Below are 19,184 nucleotides of genomic sequence, written 5' to 3' on the forward strand. Positions count from 1 at the left end.
ATGCTTGAGCAAGAATGGTGGAAGAATGTGATTGCAGCGGATATCTACACAACTTTAAAACAACGAGAACACGAAATACCTCAATTTCATTGCCAATCTTTAAAATTATGGAGCAGACGACATCTTGTGGATTGGTTATCTGTGATAGTAGAACAATTACACATCGAGTCCATGGCTCATCATTTAGCTGTGTACCTTTTGGATTATTTTCTTGACAAAATGGACGTTGAACATTGTCATCTGTATCTGCTTGCTATGACCTGTTTAAGATTAGCAAGTAAGTAACATTAACAATATTTTTTAATTATTATTCCAAGTAAACACAAATATACCATCAAAATTTAGACCCCTTTGGACTCTAGCAAAAGCATTAAATATTCTGTATGAATCAAACTGCGATTTTAATTTTTATTGGAGAATATGAATTTCAATATGAGCTTCAGAACTTTGTAATATTGTGATAATTGGCTTTCAGTGACAAAAATTAAAGTTGCGAAAAATCCCCTTATTAAATAAACATATTTTCCTTAGAAAAATTTGAAAAACATTCCAAAGCAAAAATTATACCTTATGATCAAATATCAACTTACATAGCTTCATAATAGTAGTTTTAAATTTAATGTACCAACTAAATAAATTATCAAGTTTTCTGTGTCCTGCAATGCAATTGAATGAAAATTCATAAATTTCAAGAAACATAGGTTATACACAAATGAATGCAAATAGAACAAAAGCCTCATCGAAAATAGATAAATTAAGATAATAACATAATAAAGCAGTAAATAATAATTTACATTTTAACAAAGGTAAAGATGCAGTATTTAAAACTGAGTGAAGCAAGCTGTTCTTTATCTTTATAATAAATAATATTGTAATCACATGTATTCCAGATGTTACATTTAATCTGACTAGGGGGTGAATACAATTACTACCTTGTGTCGAATGGAACGTTAAAATTATTCATTATCATCACCAGTTTGAAATAAAATTAATTTGAAAAAATTTTTATCTTTCAATTGATTGATAGCACTTTGTTATTTTGAGCTTGTGAAATATGTTTTAAAGGGATGGGTGCGCTATTTTTTTACCAATCATACTTTAGTCTCAGAAACGGGAATTTTTAGCTAAGCCAATCATTAGGAATGTTCACAGCTCACTGTCGAAATTTGGGCCTTCAAATCCATGTGTGTCTAGAATTATCCATGTTTGAATGTTAGAAAAGACGACTCGTCTTTTCTTGACTATTATAGAAATAGGAAAATAAATTCCTAGTTTGAAGTATATTCGTAGGACATTTTGGTACTGATATTTCTGAAGACTATTTACATATATTCAAAACCTAGATCAACCTCCTCAAAATGGCACATCTGTCCCGTTAATTCAAGCGCAAGATATACTGTGGATTCAAGAATACTTGCTAAATGTGAATGAATTTTTCTTTCAGTCAAATTTGAAGAAAGCTGTGATAAAGTGCCAAGACAAGCTACATTAAATGCCTTCATTCCAAAAACTTGTACAACTGCCTTACATGGATATACCTCAGATGAATTTCTTAGTATGGAACTAACAGTGCTTAAATTTCATAAATGGCAACTGGCTGTGCCCACGCCTGCCCATTTTATGCCATATTTTTTGACAATTGCTGCCGACGAAGGTGATTTACATAACGGTGTGCCTATTATTAATAAACAAATAATGACTCAGTATATTGAAAATCATGCCAAATATTTTCTGGAAATTTCTTTACAAGGTAAGCTATATATGTGTTAGTTAATCTCTTGTGGATTATTGGATTAGCATTCTGGATAAGTATTCTAGCCTTTTTCTGAGTATTTTGGATTTTTGAACCTGCTGCTTGCTATTGTCTAGAATATAACTAAACGAAATTTCAAAAACCAATTGGGTTTGATTAGTATCTATGCCTGTTTTCATCAGCCATTAGCCCAAACTGAACAGAAAAAAAGAGATTTCATTTGAAAAGTGGGTCCAGTTTTACTTAAAGGGATTGTAAGAGGTTTTTTAAACTTTTTATATGTATCGGTTACACTGGTAGTATCAATTTACAGCTTGTCTGTGGTTCTTGCAATTCCACTAAAACTAACATGTTTTATGACGTCACTAGAGGGGACCTACAAAGATATCAATAGTAGCTTCCTGTAGCTCTCCTCTAGTGACATCATAAAACACGTTATTTTTCGTAGTTTGCAAGACCACAGATGTCGAAGTGAAAATTGAAATGGTGCAAATTGATGCTATGAGTGTCCTCGATACACATAAAAAGTTTAGAAAACCTCTTAACAGTCCCTTTAATCTCTTTGATGTTTGTATTTATCAGAAATGAATTAATTTCATGGATTAAGGTGTGGGTACAAAGATTACTCTTTCTTTGTATTAAAGAAGTTTTAGGGATAATCCTCATGAAGGATTGATGTATAGTAGGATCTAAAATATGAAACTAAATAAGCAAAACAGCCAACAGTTTGGGGTTGATATCTTAAATGGACTTCCATGTGTATTGAATTGAATTGAATTGTAACACCTTTTTATTACTTGCAGATCATACATTCCGAGATTATATGCCATCATTAATAGCAGCTTCTTGTATAGCAGCTGCAAGAATCTGTTTATTTCTCTCTCCAACCTGGCCGAAACATATGATGTTATTATCAGATTATTATTTAGAAGAATTATTACCTTGTTTACAGTTAATGTTAAGGTATATTATTAGTTATATATCTATAGTATATCATTAAGTATGTAGATATATTGGTAATTATTTATTACTTGTGCCAAAAGTTAACTTAAGCCAAGTCTTAGTGGCAGATATAATAGTTTCTGGATTAGTGGTTACAATCTAATAATTGCTTCTATTATTGGCTATTATACCAGAAGAGATTATGAAGAATGTATAATGGTCTATAAAAATTCTCTCTTAAAGGTGAACAGTTGGCATTTTCAGGGATTGATTTGAATCTTACTGTGCTCATAATAGTCCTCAAGTACTCAAATGCACGAAAATAGCATAATCCCTTCAAAATTACCACAAACTATTCCTATAAGCTTATATGTGTTTTTTATATATGGCATAGTCTTGAGTCAGATTTTTAACTTTCAAACGTGAATAATTATGAATACACATGGCTTTGAGGGCTCAAATTTTAAGGATGAGCTGTGAACACTTACTGATTATGTAAGCTAAAAAAATTCCTGTTTCTGAAACTAAAGTATGATTGAGTGGCCATAGAACCTCAGATTCTAGTCTAACCCCCATCAGTATCATTGAACACCTTGTTATATAATTATCAAATGACAAGACATTTTTCAAACTAATCACAAGGTTTTCTGTCAATGCCATACTCATAGTGAAATGTCAAGGTCAACAATTGGGGGAGGTCATAGTCCAGGTAGTAATGAAGACTTGTCCTTAGCACCAAAATATATCTTGAATACCATAGAAAACATTTAATTATCAAAGTTGGTATTAATGTGTAGGGCTCTTCGTATATATGGACACAAAGTTTTTACCTGAATCACTTATCAATATAAAGTTCTGGCATGTGGTGATATAGAAACATCTTGTAATGCTGTGTGTAATGTATTTTATTTCAAATTTTTTTTATTGTTTCAGCACTCACAGAATGGATAAAGTCAATCAGGTAGCCCAACATGCTAGTCAGGTGATACCGTACCATACCAGTATACCATGTTCCCCGTGTTTACCCTATCAAACAGGTTTTATAGACTATACCAGCCATCATAGATCTTCAGTGGTCCTAGCTGGAGCACCAACTACTCTAGTCTCTCATCAGATGCTTAGATGACACAATGCAGGTAGGTTATTTCTAAATGAAATGAAGGTTTTTGGATATATGTTGGGCTCTATGTTGAACAGATTTTGTTCTTGGGCTCTATGTTGAAGAAGGACCTTGTTCTTGGGCTCTATGTTAGGCTCTATGTTGAACAGCTTTTGTTCTTGGGCTCTATGTTGAAGAAGGACCTTGTTCTTGGGCTCTATGTTAGGCTCTATGTTGAACAGCTTTTGTTCTTGGGCTCTATGTTGAAGAAGGACCTTGTTCTTGGGCACTATGTTGAACAGATTTTGTTCTTGGGCTCTATGTTGAAGAAGGACCTTGTTCTTGGGCTCTATGTTAGGCTCGAAGTTGAAGAATTAAATATAAAGGCAGATATATTTATGACTGCCTTAAAGCAGTCTAGGTGTGACTGAAGTTGTATATATAAATTAGAATTGATCTGGATTGATAAGCTACTTCTGGGTAGACTTGAATTAACAACCTAAATTACATGTTATTGACCTTACTTAATATTATGTCATAGGGATTTACATTATACTCTAAAGCCACTTATATACAGTTCAAACACACAATAACCAGACTTTCATTCATCCCTAATATTTCATTCATCCCTAATATTTCATTCATCCCTGATATTTCATTCATCCTGATATTTCATCCCTGATATTTCAGTCATCCTGATATTTCATTCATTCTGATATTTCATTCATTCTGATATTTCATTCATCCCTGATATTTCATTCATCCTGATATTTCATTCATCCTGATATTTCATTCATCCTGATATTCCATTCATTCTGATATTTCATTCATTCTGATATTTCATTCATCCCTGATATTTCATTCATCCTGATATTTTGATATGTAATTCATTCTGATCTTTTATTCATTGTAATATTTCATTTAATTTGATGTATAGGTCATCCTGATATTTCATTTACCCTAATAGTTCATTCATCCTGATATTTCATTCATCCCCATCTTTCTCTCACTCAGTGATTGTTTTTACTGTGTTCAGTGTACCAACACATTCAAGTCAAAAAATAATAAACTGCAATGTAGACTTTTCATTCATTTTATTCATCTCATTTCAGGATAGAAAGAAAGAATGCCAGTGTACAGTGTGATAATATTTATTAAAGAATGAATGAATGTAAAAAACAGTTTTAAACCTAAGATATAAAAGACATTGTCTATTTTGTGTTCAACATTCATTGTGTTCATATTGTTGTTAACGCCCCTTTTTTCTTTAAGCAGGCCTTTATTGTTATATAATCTTTTTCACAATTCTGCTTAAACAATGAAAATACTTCACCACATGAATTGTCTCTTGGTGTTAATTTATTCTATCAACTGAACTACTTTCAAAATACTTTAATGGTGTATGGGGTGTTCATTTCTGAAAGAGCTTATTTATTCTTTACTCAAGGTTTAATCAATACATTTCTGTGTTCATTTTTCAAAAAATTTGATTCAAGTGCAACTTTTGTCAATTACGTTCAATTTTAGTTCGAATTAAAGATTTTATTGGAAATTGGACTATTTAATCTTTTCACCAAAATTTGGTTCAGAAAATTTCAATATTCATTTTGGCTTTTAAGCATTCAATTGTTTCAAAATCTTTCTATTATTTTTCATATAATGATATGAGAGGTGAAGCAAAAATAGACCAAATGATAGTCTAATTACTTTTTTTGGTTAACCATCTTCTATTTTCATGTGAATATGTATACCAGTTGCAGAATATATTGACTTTATGTTACAAAAATGCCAAAATTCAGCTATTATTTCAATTTAAAGTGTAGGGTAGAAGTTTTGAAACGTTTTTTTCTATCAATATGTAAGCACTACAAATTTTGAAGCTAATAATTTTATCAAAAATTTAAAAAAAAGTAAGATATTAGCTTTGGATTTGAATACAAAAATTACCACAATGTCATTTATTAGACTCCCTATCAACTATAAAATAAATATTGGTTAGACACTTATATTATACTTATTGTTCTAGTAATCAACATATATCTCTTTATAATGTAACACTCAGCCAAGTGACACTTCTCACTTATTGAACATGTGAATTAATGGTGAACCCTCTCTGACATTTTTTGATAGGCCTTGAGCCAAGAATGTTTATCTAAGATTTTATTTAAGATTGGAAATTATAAACATTTTAACAATTGCTTTATCATTTCATTTTTTTTTTACTGTAAAAGTAATTTCTCCATTTTGATAATTTCTCAAGTTTGATATTATATCAAATTTGATAACTTCTCAAGTAATTTTTGATAATTTTGATAATTATTAATTTTGATAATACATCATTTTTGATAATTTACCAATATTGATAATTTATCATTTTTGATAATTTATCATTTTTGATAATTATTAATTTTGATATTTATCATTCATTTTTGATAATTCATCATTTTTGATAATTTACCAATATTGATAATTTATCTTTTTTGATAATGTATCATTTTTGTATTTATCATTTTTGATAATTTATCATTGACATTTCTTGATTTAAAAATTAATGGAATTTACAATTATTTGAAGAAAACAAGCCGTTTTCCATAATTCATTTTTCTGTACATGTGTTTTATACTATAAATGACTTCCAAATGGTTACTATGTTCCAATTTTTTCCTTTTCCAACAAAGAATTTGCAAACCTGCTATTTAGAAAGGCGTGGATCACACCTCATCACTTTAATTACAAAATGCCACAATCTATAAGCTATCTAATTAACTACTCGTTAAGTTAAAATTATCGAAATATCTTAAAAACTTCATTAACATAATTACATGATGTAAGAAACTCATTTACCAAATACCAATGTTCTTTCAAAATTGTATTTTTATTATTCCTTTTTGTGTTGTTCATTTTTTTCTGTTTTAATGTTTTTTTTGTGTATTGAAATATTTTAGAATTGTTAACTGTAATAATATGTATATAGTTTGATTTTAGAAATCAATCAAAGAGAGCTGTGTACATAATGTAAATATATTTCACAAAATGCTTAAAAAAGTCTCCAAAAATAATTCTCAGTGAAAAATAAAGTTAATATTTAAATGTTTTCTATTGTTTATTTCTAATTTCTAATGCCCATATTCATGTGTCAATGAAGTAAGACGTTGCTTTTCTTTGTCCACTGATTTTGTAGGTCTAATCAATAGGTAACTGAAGGCAAAACCTTGCTAGGCCTATTATTTACTGGACCCACATGGTGCACAAGAGTAGGACGTAAAAGTCTATTCATTTCATTTATTATTTACTGAGCAAGGAGGCAAATAGGCCACAAAGCATATAAAAGTATGGAATGCTTCATTTGTGTGTCCAACGATCATATTCACCGCAGGGCAGAAGCGCTGAATATCTACGCATGAACTTTCAAAGGCAGATAGTCTTCTTGAAATATTTAAAATATTCACTTTGTTAACTTCTTTTTCAAAGAGTTGACCCAGTTTCCTTGTATATCTAAAAGACATTTGCCCTCTTTTAGAACTGGTTGTTCAGCATTTTGTACAAGTTTTATTATGAGTGGGGTATGGATAGAAATCCTTAGATTATCAAGTAACTATCACATAGATCTCAGTGTTACAAGTTCAGGCTCACCACTCTTTTCACCAATAGTACTTTACGTCTCAGAAACTGAAATTTCTTTATCTAAGCTAATAATAGTGTTCACAGCTTACTGTTGAAATTTGAGCCTTCAAATTCATGTGTGTCCAGAATTATCTGCGTTTGAAAGTAAAAGACGACCAGTCATTGTTTGAGACACATATAGTGAAATTCCTAGTTAGAGATATTTTTAAAGGAATTGCGCAATTTCCGTACATTTCTAGTACTACTGAATTATTTACCTATATATTAAAGTCCAAACAAAAACCCGAAAATGCCGAACCTCTCCTTAGATTATAAGATTATTGAATATCAAAGGAAAACATTAATCCATAATTAATTGAAATAGCAAACATAGTAGTTTGAATTTATTGACAGATGCCTTTGTTCAATCTGCAAATTGTTTTGCCCCCGGCTTAGGTTAGGGAATTACATTGGCTCACATTGTTCTCCAAATCACATGGAGACTGGTCTGCCATATCAGATTGGATCAAGTTTTAATCCGATATTGTCTGATTCTATAGGGAATCCAGCGCGTATGGATTCAAAACAAAAGGAAAGATTAAGTGCTTGTGGGCAAATAAAAATAATGCTGAAATGGTTTGGGTCTGTAGCCAATGATTCTGTTTTAGAATATGAAGGGAAATAACTATTAGAAAACATCTAGACACCAGCGAATTGCAGTTTTCAGGTTGGATTGCAGTTACCGTGGGCAAAGGGAGATAATGCTGAAATGGTTTGGGTCTGTAGCCAATAATTCTGTTTTAGAATATAAAGAGAATAACTATTAGAAAACATCTAGACAACAGCGAATCGCAGTTTTCAGGTTGGATTGAAGTTACCGTGGGCAAAGGGAGACAATGTTGAAATGGTTTGGGTCTGTATCCAATAATTCTGTTTTAGAATATGAAGGGAAATAACTATTAGAAAACATCTAGACACCAGCGAATTGCAGTTTTCAGGTTGGATTGCAGTTACCGTGGGCAAAGGGAGATAATGCTGAAATGGTTTGGGTCTGTAGCCAATAATTCTGTTTTAGAATATAAAGAGAATAACTATTAGAAAACATCTAGACAACAGCGAATCGCAGTTTTCAGGTTGGATTGAAGTTACCGTGGGCAAAGGGAGACACTGTTGAAATGGTTTGGGTCTGTATCCAATAATTCTGTTTTAGAATATGAAGGGTAATAACTAGTAAAAGGCTTCTAGTCACGAGCGAATTGCAGCAATTGGGGCAATCCGTGTGCTGCGCTGGCACCGATGATTTCATTTGGGGGGAAAGCGGGGGAGCAAGGAAAATAAATATTCCAAATAAAAAATAGTAGCTATGTGAATTGTCAACTGTATAAGAAGCATGGGTTGATAGAGTCAGTCGCGAACTTGAATCAGGTGTTACGATACAGAGTTTATAAACAATAAAGCTTCAATTTATATCAGTTTGTCGTACTGGCTCAACTAGATGAGGAGGGGTCCGTGGACTTTAGTTCCCCCGGAATTTTTTTTTTTTAAACAAATGCTCTTCTGCATTCTTGTCCGATAGAAACCGATATATTACGTGGCTTAAGATCAAAACTAGATTTGTTTTCAATTTATTTCAATAACAAGAGATAACAATTTCAAATAAATTAAATCCTATATAGGCTATTCTACATTCTTATTATAATGAACAATTTAGATTTCATACAACGCAACATACAAATTCTACATACTTAATGATTCAAGGGTCAAACTGAAAAAGAGAGAGGGGCGATTTGACATGACATGACTTGCATGAATTATAATAAGTAACCTACTTTTAAAAGAGTGAAATACTATACGAAACTACGTATGGTTCTTACATGGAAATGACACAACCATTTTGAATTAACATTCGACTGAATAACTCGAATAATGCAAACGACTTTAATATTTCAACAATACTTTCATGTGTGCACAATTCATTAAAAGGATACAACCCTTAGAATTGACATAAAATTTCAAGTCTCAAACTTGATATATATTCATCACTTGGACTTACCAAGTGCAATGACCAAAGAATATAATCTCTTTAAACACGATATATCCATAAGATTAAGTAATTATTGAAACACACTTCTAAGCATGTTTCAATGCTCATTTTAACCAAGATAAAAAATTTCAATTTTTTGGTTATCTAAAGGGGCAGAATACCTTTAAATAATATAAAGTAGCAGAGTAAGAATACGTGACTCACGTCACAAAACAACAGCTGTAATACATGTTATAGACTATAATATATTATAAATTATTACATAAAACCTTAGACTTATAGATAATGTGAACAATGTCAAACATTAAAAATCATAATAAATTACATAGTATTTATAACAACAATAATATAATGGAAATTGTATATAATAACCTAAAGGAAGAACCATAGAGAATTACACAATGGATATAGCCTTGAACAGTCGACATAATGTAAATGATATACATGCACATGTACATTGTAAATGGATTAATCAGTCAACAGAAATTCAGTATTTGGAAAATTGTCAAAATATCTATTTGGATGGAGTTAACCTCAATTCCCCATTGTTAGTTATGCAGGGTTGATGCATGCAAAATGCGTCAAATTATTTGCGTGGTAATTAATATACCCCGATCCCTTATGCAACATGATCCTCTAGAGTTGAAATACACTAATTGCACACTGTATGGTGTCTTCATTCGCCAAAAAGCCCAGGGAGAAAAGTAGAACGTATAACAGAATTGCACTCAGTTATTCAGTCTTTCACAATAAAATTCTATTATATAGAACGGTGAATATTACCAGACGATAATAATAATGATTATTTATAAACAATAACGAATAACTACTAATTATATGTGTAGAATAAACCATTACATCAAATTACTAGTAAATATCTGCCCTACATTCTATAAATGAATGTTTAGTAATAAAAAGCTATCAACCCAAAACTATCGGTGTTATGGATTAATTTTCATTTAAAGGAATTATAAAGAGGTTTTCTAAAAATTTGTGTATTGGGGACACTGATAGCATCGACTTGCACCATTCCAATTTTCAGTCCATGTTGATGACGCCACTAATCGCAAAAAATGCTTTATCACATAAGACCATACGCGAATAGTGACGTCATCAAGTGTATTTAGAAGGGTAACCCAATCGACGGCGACCTATGAGCCGTATATGCCTACCATCGTTATTGACTAATTGACACTACCATTTACAATTACACCTTAATTATCTCCCTTGAAATCATTTGGCAGAAACACACTTTCTATTATAATCTATGATGGTAAAGTCATTTACTCACTTCATAAAACGTTAACAATTTTTTTCATAGCGACCTGAATTGAGAAAATATCTGACAGATTCTAATTATACATATACGCTGTTGTAGTGCAATTAGTACGAAACTTTCTGGATTTATATATGACCTTTGATTTTTGTATATTAACCGGAAGTGTATTTGAGGAAATTAGCATAGTTTCTGAGGACTTCTTGCAACATTTTCAGCCAGGTTTCTAAACAAATTTCCTTTTAAAAAAGAAGGTGAATTGTTTGACTGCTGATTTATACATTCACGTAGCCCGTGCCCTCTTCCCGAAACCTCTCCTCTTCCAAAATCTTTCCGACGGTCATAATATAAGGAGAAAAGTTACTAGCCAGCAAGTCACAGATCATTGAGATCAACAAAGGGTCTCTGATGAGTGACTCGGTACAGAAAATCATCTCTTACCAAAAAATGGCAAAAGGAACATAATTATGTATTAGGTACGATAACATATAAGTACAATTATATGGCCTATTGCAGATATCTACTATCAATGGATGGTGTTATAACCATTATCGACCTTAAAGATTCTTATTGCAATAATGGCGAATGTTTCATAATTTGGAATGGTTGTAAAGCAACATAAGGTAAAGGGGACGGTTCATGAGGGGATACCACGAATCTGGACGGGGCATCCCGAGGAGGATATTTGGTTATCCAATATGCTTACTAATGTTGCATGACTATAATTGAAGCTTATTCAGTCACTACTGCTAGCACAAACGTATCATCATTGATTATATGATAATCTATTCTAATCTGTATAAGAACTTGGTTATTTATAACTAGTATGGTCATCGAGTCGAGAATCGTGCAAACCATAACAGGGAATATGACACGAATTAGTGACCCAGTATCAATCCCTAATTGGTGTTGCTTAGAACATGGACTCTGTCTTCGCGTCGAACACATCCAATGACGAAAATACACACTTGTAATTAAAACAACAAACAAACTTACAGCAGGGTTCGTGTCATGTACCGAACACGTCAGGAACATGAATAAATTAATACCAGTGGTGAAAACAGTAAAAACAGTATTCCAGTGGCTTGAAAACTATAAGATGAACACAACACAAGTGAAAAAATCCACAACATAACTATTAAATAAATAACAGAGAGACACATTAAATGACTGAACATGGTGAACGTTGGAGGGTTTTTAGTCGTCTGCTATCATCAATCTGTCACAAACCCACTGTTGGCGGGTAAACCTTGCTGTTGGCGCCATCTTGCTAATCTGTTCTGGAACCATAACTGAAATAAAAATAAAAATTGATTTGATTATAGATGTATAGAGCAATCAGTTCACGCAGGACAAATATTTATAGATATAGTGATGTTTTAAAGTGAAACCCTTAGAGAGGTTGTAGAGGTACAATTTTGAAAGTAAATGGGGAGATAGTGCGGTTGCAATCTGTTTTGAGCTTCAGAGAGCTATAGCGCACTCATATTTTCATATAGGCTCCAAATTACCAATATTAAAGGGATTGTCAAGAGGCTCTCTAAATTTGTTCTGTGTATTGGGGACACTCATAGCGTCCATTTGCAATTTCACTAATCTTCGCGATTATGTGATAAAGCATATTTTATGCGATTAGTGACGTCATCAAACACGTAGTTTTAGTGGATAGCAGAAACCACAGACGTCTGGTTGAAAATTGGAATGGTGCAAATTGACGCTATCATTGTCTCCGATACACATAAAAATTGTCGAATACCTTTTTACAATTCCTTTAAGAGATGCATGTATTCTAATGATAAACAAGATCATAAAAAGGAAAATAAAGTTTGCCCATAGGACATGACATAATATTATGAGTGTCAAGTAGACCATATATGCAGATTTTATTTAGTCATATATCAAACTAATAAGTTTTTAAGATCAACTTGAAATGTTTTCTTCAAGTTATAATTTGATATCATAGGCGTGCGAATTACGAAAACACGCGTCACTAAAATGACTGTGAAGAGGTTTTTCTAAAAAAAAATCTTTATGAATAATGTGTATCGTGGACACTGATAGCATCAATTTGATTCATTCTAATTTTTGATCAGACGTCTTTGGTTTTAGCAATTTGATGACGTCACTAATCGCTAAATTATGCTTTATCACATAAGGCCATTTGCAATTAGTGACGTTATCAAACAATTGGTTTAAGTGGAATTGCAAGAACCAAAGACGTCTGATCGAAAATTGGAATGGTGCTATCAGTGTCCCCCGATACACTAAAAATATAATTAAACTCCTTTACAATTCCTTTAAGGGTTGGGTTAAGTTGACCCAAAATTTGCTTTTCAGAAAATTGTAAAAAAACGTTGTCATACGATCCACTGAAACTTCTTTAAGGTTATCCAACAGAAACCTTGGGGAAATTTAATACTTCCTTACGTGAAAATAATAATTGATATTTAAAATTACTCTTCGTGGTTTCTATCTTGTACTGTTGCAAAACGAATATTATTTTAATGACAATCCTTGCAAGGATAACAACTAAGGTTCACAGTTAAGGATCCTTTCTACTTGGATCCTTTCCTTGGCCAAACCTCTTGGCATTGATCTTTCCTGGATTATCCGTACCCATTTACAACTGGGTCGACTGGAATTATGAGTGAAGATGACTTATGTAAGACAGAAATCTAAAAGAAATCACCTTTTTGTTTTTTTACAAATCATCTAATTATGTAAATATTGTCGATAAAACCTCTGAATCGAGCAAAATAATCTGCTCCACCCTCCTCATTTCATCTTACAAGTTTGTTTGTTAATACTGCTATTGTTATTCACGATGTTATCAATTTTAATAGAGACACATTCAATAGACCTCACTCATAGTTTTTATGGGAAAAATTTTCTTTGTGGTTATAATTATGTTTAGCTTTTAACAGATTTTGTATTTGATAGTTTTGTTAGATTGAAACAGTGACTTAGTATTTTATAGCTAGACGAAATAACTTCAAATCCCTCCCAAGGCTGTAAGTCAGAATAAAATATTAGGCCTTTTTAACCCTAGAGCACAGATCGCATGACTCGGTGGAAGTGTAGCCTATAGTTTGTGTTGCATGCATTTTAACACGATTCGTAGTGAACTGTGCGTTATTCTAAATGAACTGTGCGTGATTCTAAATGAACTGTGCGTAATTCTAAATGATCTGCGCGTGATTCTAAATGAACTGTGCGTGATTCTAAATGAACTGTCTGTGATTATAAATGAACTGTATGTCATTCTAAATGAACTGTGTGTCATTCTAAATGAACCGTCCGTGATTCAGAATGAACTGTCCGCAATTCCTTATAAACTGTCCGTGATTCTAATGAACTATTCGTGATTCAAAATGAAATTCCATGATTCACAATGATCTGTCCTTGACCTTCATTCACAATAATCTGTCTCAGACCATGATTCGCAGTGAGCCATTCATGACCATAATTCATAATGATCTGTCCTCGATCTTGATTATCAATGATCTGTCCACGATCTTGATTCGCAGTGATCTGTCCTCGACCTTGATTCACAATGATCTGTCCTCGACCTTGATTCTCAATGATCTGCCCTCGACCTTGATTCTCAATGATTTGTCCTCGACCTTGATTTTCAATGATCTGTCCTCGACCTTGATTTTCAATGATCTGGCCTCGACCTTGATTCTCAATGATCTGCCCTCGACCTTGATTCACAATGATCCGTCCTCGACCTTGATTCTCAATGATCTGTCCTCGACCTTGATTCTCAATGATTTGTCCTCGACTTGATTCACAATGATCTGTCCTCGACCTTGATTCTCAATGATCTGCCCTCGACCTTGATTCGCAGTGACCCATACTTGTTTTGTTTTTGTTCTCGATTTGCAGTGATTTTCGAATCGAATTGATCTGTCCGTGATTCAAGGTGAGCCATCCTTGATTGACAATGATCTATCTTTAAATAGCAGTCATTTGACCTTAACTCTCGAAATCTGTCCTTGATTCAAATTTTAAACTTTCATTAAAATGACAGATCATTTAATGTCACAAATCGGTGGGTTCAGGATATAACCGCGGTTCCCTTTACCTTATTGATATTGGTCAGTTTGTTTGACCAATGTCCAGTGTGATATTGTATCTATAGAACGTAATTTAGGTTAATACCTTTGGAGTCACGCCCTGATATGTAGCCTATATATCTCAGATAAACGTTGACATTTTTTTTAAATTCATGATCCGTGATTTATATTTCTCTCTCAGAATGAGATCACAATTTTGAAATTTGTTTCCAATCCCTGCTTCATGGATAACAATTGAAACATAATTGGACACGTTTGTATTTCAAGCTGATTTTTATGGTATTCAAGTTCTGTCTTGACCATGAATACAATTGAGGGGAACATTAATCTTCCCTCTATCCCTGCATTTTTTTGCAGCCCGTCTCAATGGAACCGGCCAGGGAGGGACGAGAACATTTTCAAAAGACATTGTACATAAGTGCACCGTTGATAAGACACATAGTGTTTTTCACCCATACAAAATAAAACAAACCACTATAGTAATATATGTTATAGTTTTGCCTTGACCTGAAACCACTTCCTTTGATACGAGGAAAAAATGTGTTGGAAACAGAAAATATGGTAAAAATTATCATTTTACATACCGACAAATACCAAAACATGACTTTATAACGAATAACATGACTTTTTGACGAGGAACATTTCCTTTGAAGTTATATTGACGATATATTTAACTCATGTTTCTACATACGTTACTAAATTCTAGTAATAGCTAAAATCTACGACTATCGCAAAATCAGTTGCGTTTTTATAAATCATCAGGAAAAGTGGGGGGTGGGGGGTGGGGTGTGCAAGTGGGATCTCATAGGCAATTTTTCGACTGTGGGACAAATCTCGGTCAGTTTTTTTTCGAGGGGAGGAGGTGCAACTACAAAAAGTACAATTTGAATGTTAATGCTATTTTAATTGATGTCTCCATTAAAGGGACAGATTCGCATTTTCAGGGATTGATTTGGTCTCAGGGAAAAACGAGTCGTCTTTTTCAAACGCAGAAAATTCTAGACACACATTGATATGAAGGCTCAAATTTCGACGGTGAGCTGCGAACACTATTACTGATAAATTAAGCTAAAAAAGTCCTGATTCTGAGACTAAGGTACGGTTGATCAAACAAATGGCCCTTTTAACTGTAGCTACTATCGAGCATGTATCTTTCATACACGACGCACACCTTGAGGGCTGTTAATCAATAATAATTTTGAAATGATAGTCCCCCTTCAGGCACTTTATACAATCAATACCAAAGGGAAATGGTGTCATTAAATGAAGCAGATTTAAAGAAGGTCATAGCATGTCCAACAGCTGTCGGTCTATTATACGTCATATTGATTTTACAGTTCAACATTATTGACAGATTATTAATAATCACGTGCCTCAATGTAGATTTAAAGAAATTGGACCAGTAAAGCCGTCTAGAGTAGACTGCAGAGCACATTACAGCTCCAAGCTGGAATTTAAAATAATTTAATTAAATGTCTTTATAATCCAGGTGAAGACAATGGCAACGTGGACATTCTCTACTCATATCCATCTACTATATGGACGTTTAAATTAATTGTAAAGTATTCCGTCTCGGTTTTCGTCCCACACTGGAGACAAACTACCCATTAATTCACTGGATGTTTGAAAATATACATTCTCTGAATCACAAATAATTAGGCAACTCGAATATCGTATGAAAACATTAGTATTCAATATCATGTGTGTTTCTGAGACCCATTTAGACCAAATTCTGACCGCAAATTGATTGAGCAGTACCTTCTAGCTAATTGAACATGATAAATTCGTCTCCCAGCTTAGTGTAAAAAAGGAAAACGAATATCAGAGCATCTAAAAACGCCTTATAGCCAGTGGCGGAACTAGCCTTCCGAGACTAGGGGGACAAATAGGGGGCAGACTCACTTTATGGAGGGACAACTGCTAAGGCTGAAGTCAAATTTTGGCTACTGGGGGTACAATTCGGAGGACAAACCACTTTTCTAAGGGGCAAATGTCCCTCTGTAGCACCACTGGCGCCGTCACTGCTTATAGCTAAGTTTCCAATGGATTATGAACTAGTTACGAACTCAAAAGTGAGTGTTTTTCTGCAATGTCTCACTTGAAAGGTGTTGAAGCTAAAAATAGGGATTTGATTCATCTAATCGAATCAATAAGATTAGGATAAAGATTTAAGATTATCCTTGGATTATCACCTCAAGTAGGATAAAAGTGTTATAAATCTGAATATTATCACATTTACCCTTATCTATATATAATGACCACCTGTGAAAGCTAAAATACAGAAAAACATTATTTGATCATGCGAGCTAAGAACCGTTTCTATACGGATTTAAGCAAAATAAACGCCAAATTGTGGAGAAATATGACATTACAGAGCCAACCATCAAAACTAGGTCCGTTTTGGGCAAGCAACCTTGGATACGATACTATATTTGAGTTATTAAATCCCTCTCCCAGTGTTCAACATTATGCGGGTTTTTTTGTTCATTGTGAAGTTTGATTTTTGCGATAAATAAATATTTGATTTAAATTCAGTCCTAAATAAATTCACCCGTAGCTTTATTTTGAGCACTTCATTCATCTGATCAGAGAAATAATGAACCGCAAAAGTTATAATAAAACTAATAACGACGTGTATAACGAATCAGTTATTTTTGTGAACCAAACTATACCTTTAAATGACGTCGTGTGTAATGTAATTAAGTCAGATACCAATCATGATAACAGAGACACACGATACGATCTAATCATAATAATAAGGTAATAACAAAGGTAGTGATATCTCTCTGGGTTAATACTGATTATCAAGATATTCTGATTGATAAGACTCGATAGTACTGACGATAAGCAGATCTGATATGTCCACAACCTCGTGCCTTAAAGAAATAATACCTCTTTGAATGGACATGAAATCTAAAGTCTCAAACTTGGTCAATAAGAGCATATATTCACCAGTTGGACTTAACAGGTACTATGAGTAAATAATAGAATCTATATAAGATGATATATCCATTTAACAAAGTCATCATTGAAGACGCTACTAAGAGTGTTTCAAAATTACTCAGTTAAAAGGATTATTACCTAGCTTGACATCGAAAGAAAAGAAAAAAGCGTCCCCCATGTAATTAAAAACTTACCATCCCATGCAAATAAACACTTACTCTCTCATGTAAATAAACACATACTCATCCATGTAAATAAACACTTACTCTCAAATGTAAATAAACACTTACCCGAACTTCCTGTTCCGTTATGCCCACTTCCGCTGCAATAATTGTCACATCTAAATCCGACGGATTTCGATTATCCTTAAAGTTTGCTTCTAAAAGCTTTGCTTGCTCCATACCGAGTTTAGGCAGAAGATACGAGGGAGTTAAATGAGCTTGGATGCTCGCCATTGCTGTCAGTAATTGCACAACCCACAAAAAAGGAAAACACTGCAACGAAATAAAACTGGTGATATTTGAAATTTCTTCACAAAAAGCTTTCCATAATCCAATATATCTTCAGAACATTTTTTAGAACACTGAGCACAAATTGTTCCTCATGACATGATTTGAATCTCTGACCGCCGTGGCAAGAATGTCGCAGTGTGGTTACATGGTTATTTTGATCCTAGAAGCGCTACTCAAGTCTTCAGAATCTCCCAGCTGATCGATAATATTATTCTTCAAGGTCTCCTACGTCACAATCTAGTGATTATTGATGTTATACACCACTTTCAATATCAACTGTCAATAATAAAAGGCCTTTATATACTGATGTCAACACTGTCAGTACATGATAGAGTATATAGAAGGTAACACATAGTATGGTGTCAATATACTATATAACAGCAATGTTGTCTAAAGGCTAATTCTTTCTAAATACACTGGTATACAGTGGTTGGCAATGACTGTAAAGCCTCGCACAATGATCGACGTGTTTGGCTCACGAAGTAACGAATTGATTAAAATCAACCAGCGGAGAGTGACATCTGTCAGCTAAACCCTTTCTTTTCTTCTCATAGGCAATTAAAACTATCTTGGACAAGCCATTGGTCACTATTTCATTCGCATAATGGCGTTCACATATTTAAAGCAACGCTATAATAATACCCCAGTGGTTCTTCATTAAACATAGATAAAGTATAAATCGATATGTATGTATTTATATAAAGGTATATCCAGATAGTTAGGCCTACTACACATAGACTATTTGATTAAAGATCTGAAAGAAGGAAAAAGAGAAGTCATCCTGGTTACATGATAATAGGAAGAAAAATGTAACTTGTAACCTTGGTGATATCGCTATTACTTACTCGAATTTCATAAAATGAAGGATTTTTGTCAAGACACAAGTTCAATAGGCTTTCGTCCTCTAGCTTGTGACAAAGGTCTTTTCCCCGT

At 33.2% G+C, this 19,184-nt stretch overlaps 2 protein-coding genes across 2 annotated transcripts; one reads left to right on the forward strand and one right to left on the reverse strand.

The window, feature by feature from the left end:
* On the forward strand, positions 1–2,753 carry LOTGIDRAFT_119939 (hypothetical protein; the record flags this gene model as incomplete). Its single annotated transcript, XM_009058045.1, has 3 exons — positions 1–277; positions 1,445–1,750; positions 2,557–2,753. The coding sequence occupies 3 exons, from the start codon at positions 1–3 to the stop codon at positions 2,751–2,753; spliced, it is 780 nt and encodes a 259-aa protein (XP_009056293.1).
* Positions 2,754–14,215: 11,462 nt separating this feature from the next.
* LOTGIDRAFT_89217 (hypothetical protein) lies at positions 14,216–14,500 on the reverse strand (the record flags this gene model as incomplete). The annotated part of the gene is made up of 1 exon (XM_009057920.1): positions 14,216–14,500. A coding segment is annotated over one exon (285 nt), but the record flags the coding sequence as incomplete, so codon positions are not given.
* Between the last annotated feature and the right edge of the window lie 4,684 nt (positions 14,501–19,184).

Source organism: Lottia gigantea (assembly GCF_000327385.1).
Source record: "Lottia gigantea unplaced genomic scaffold LOTGIsca_32, whole genome shotgun sequence".
Taxonomy (NCBI): domain Eukaryota; kingdom Metazoa; phylum Mollusca; class Gastropoda; family Lottiidae; genus Lottia; species Lottia gigantea.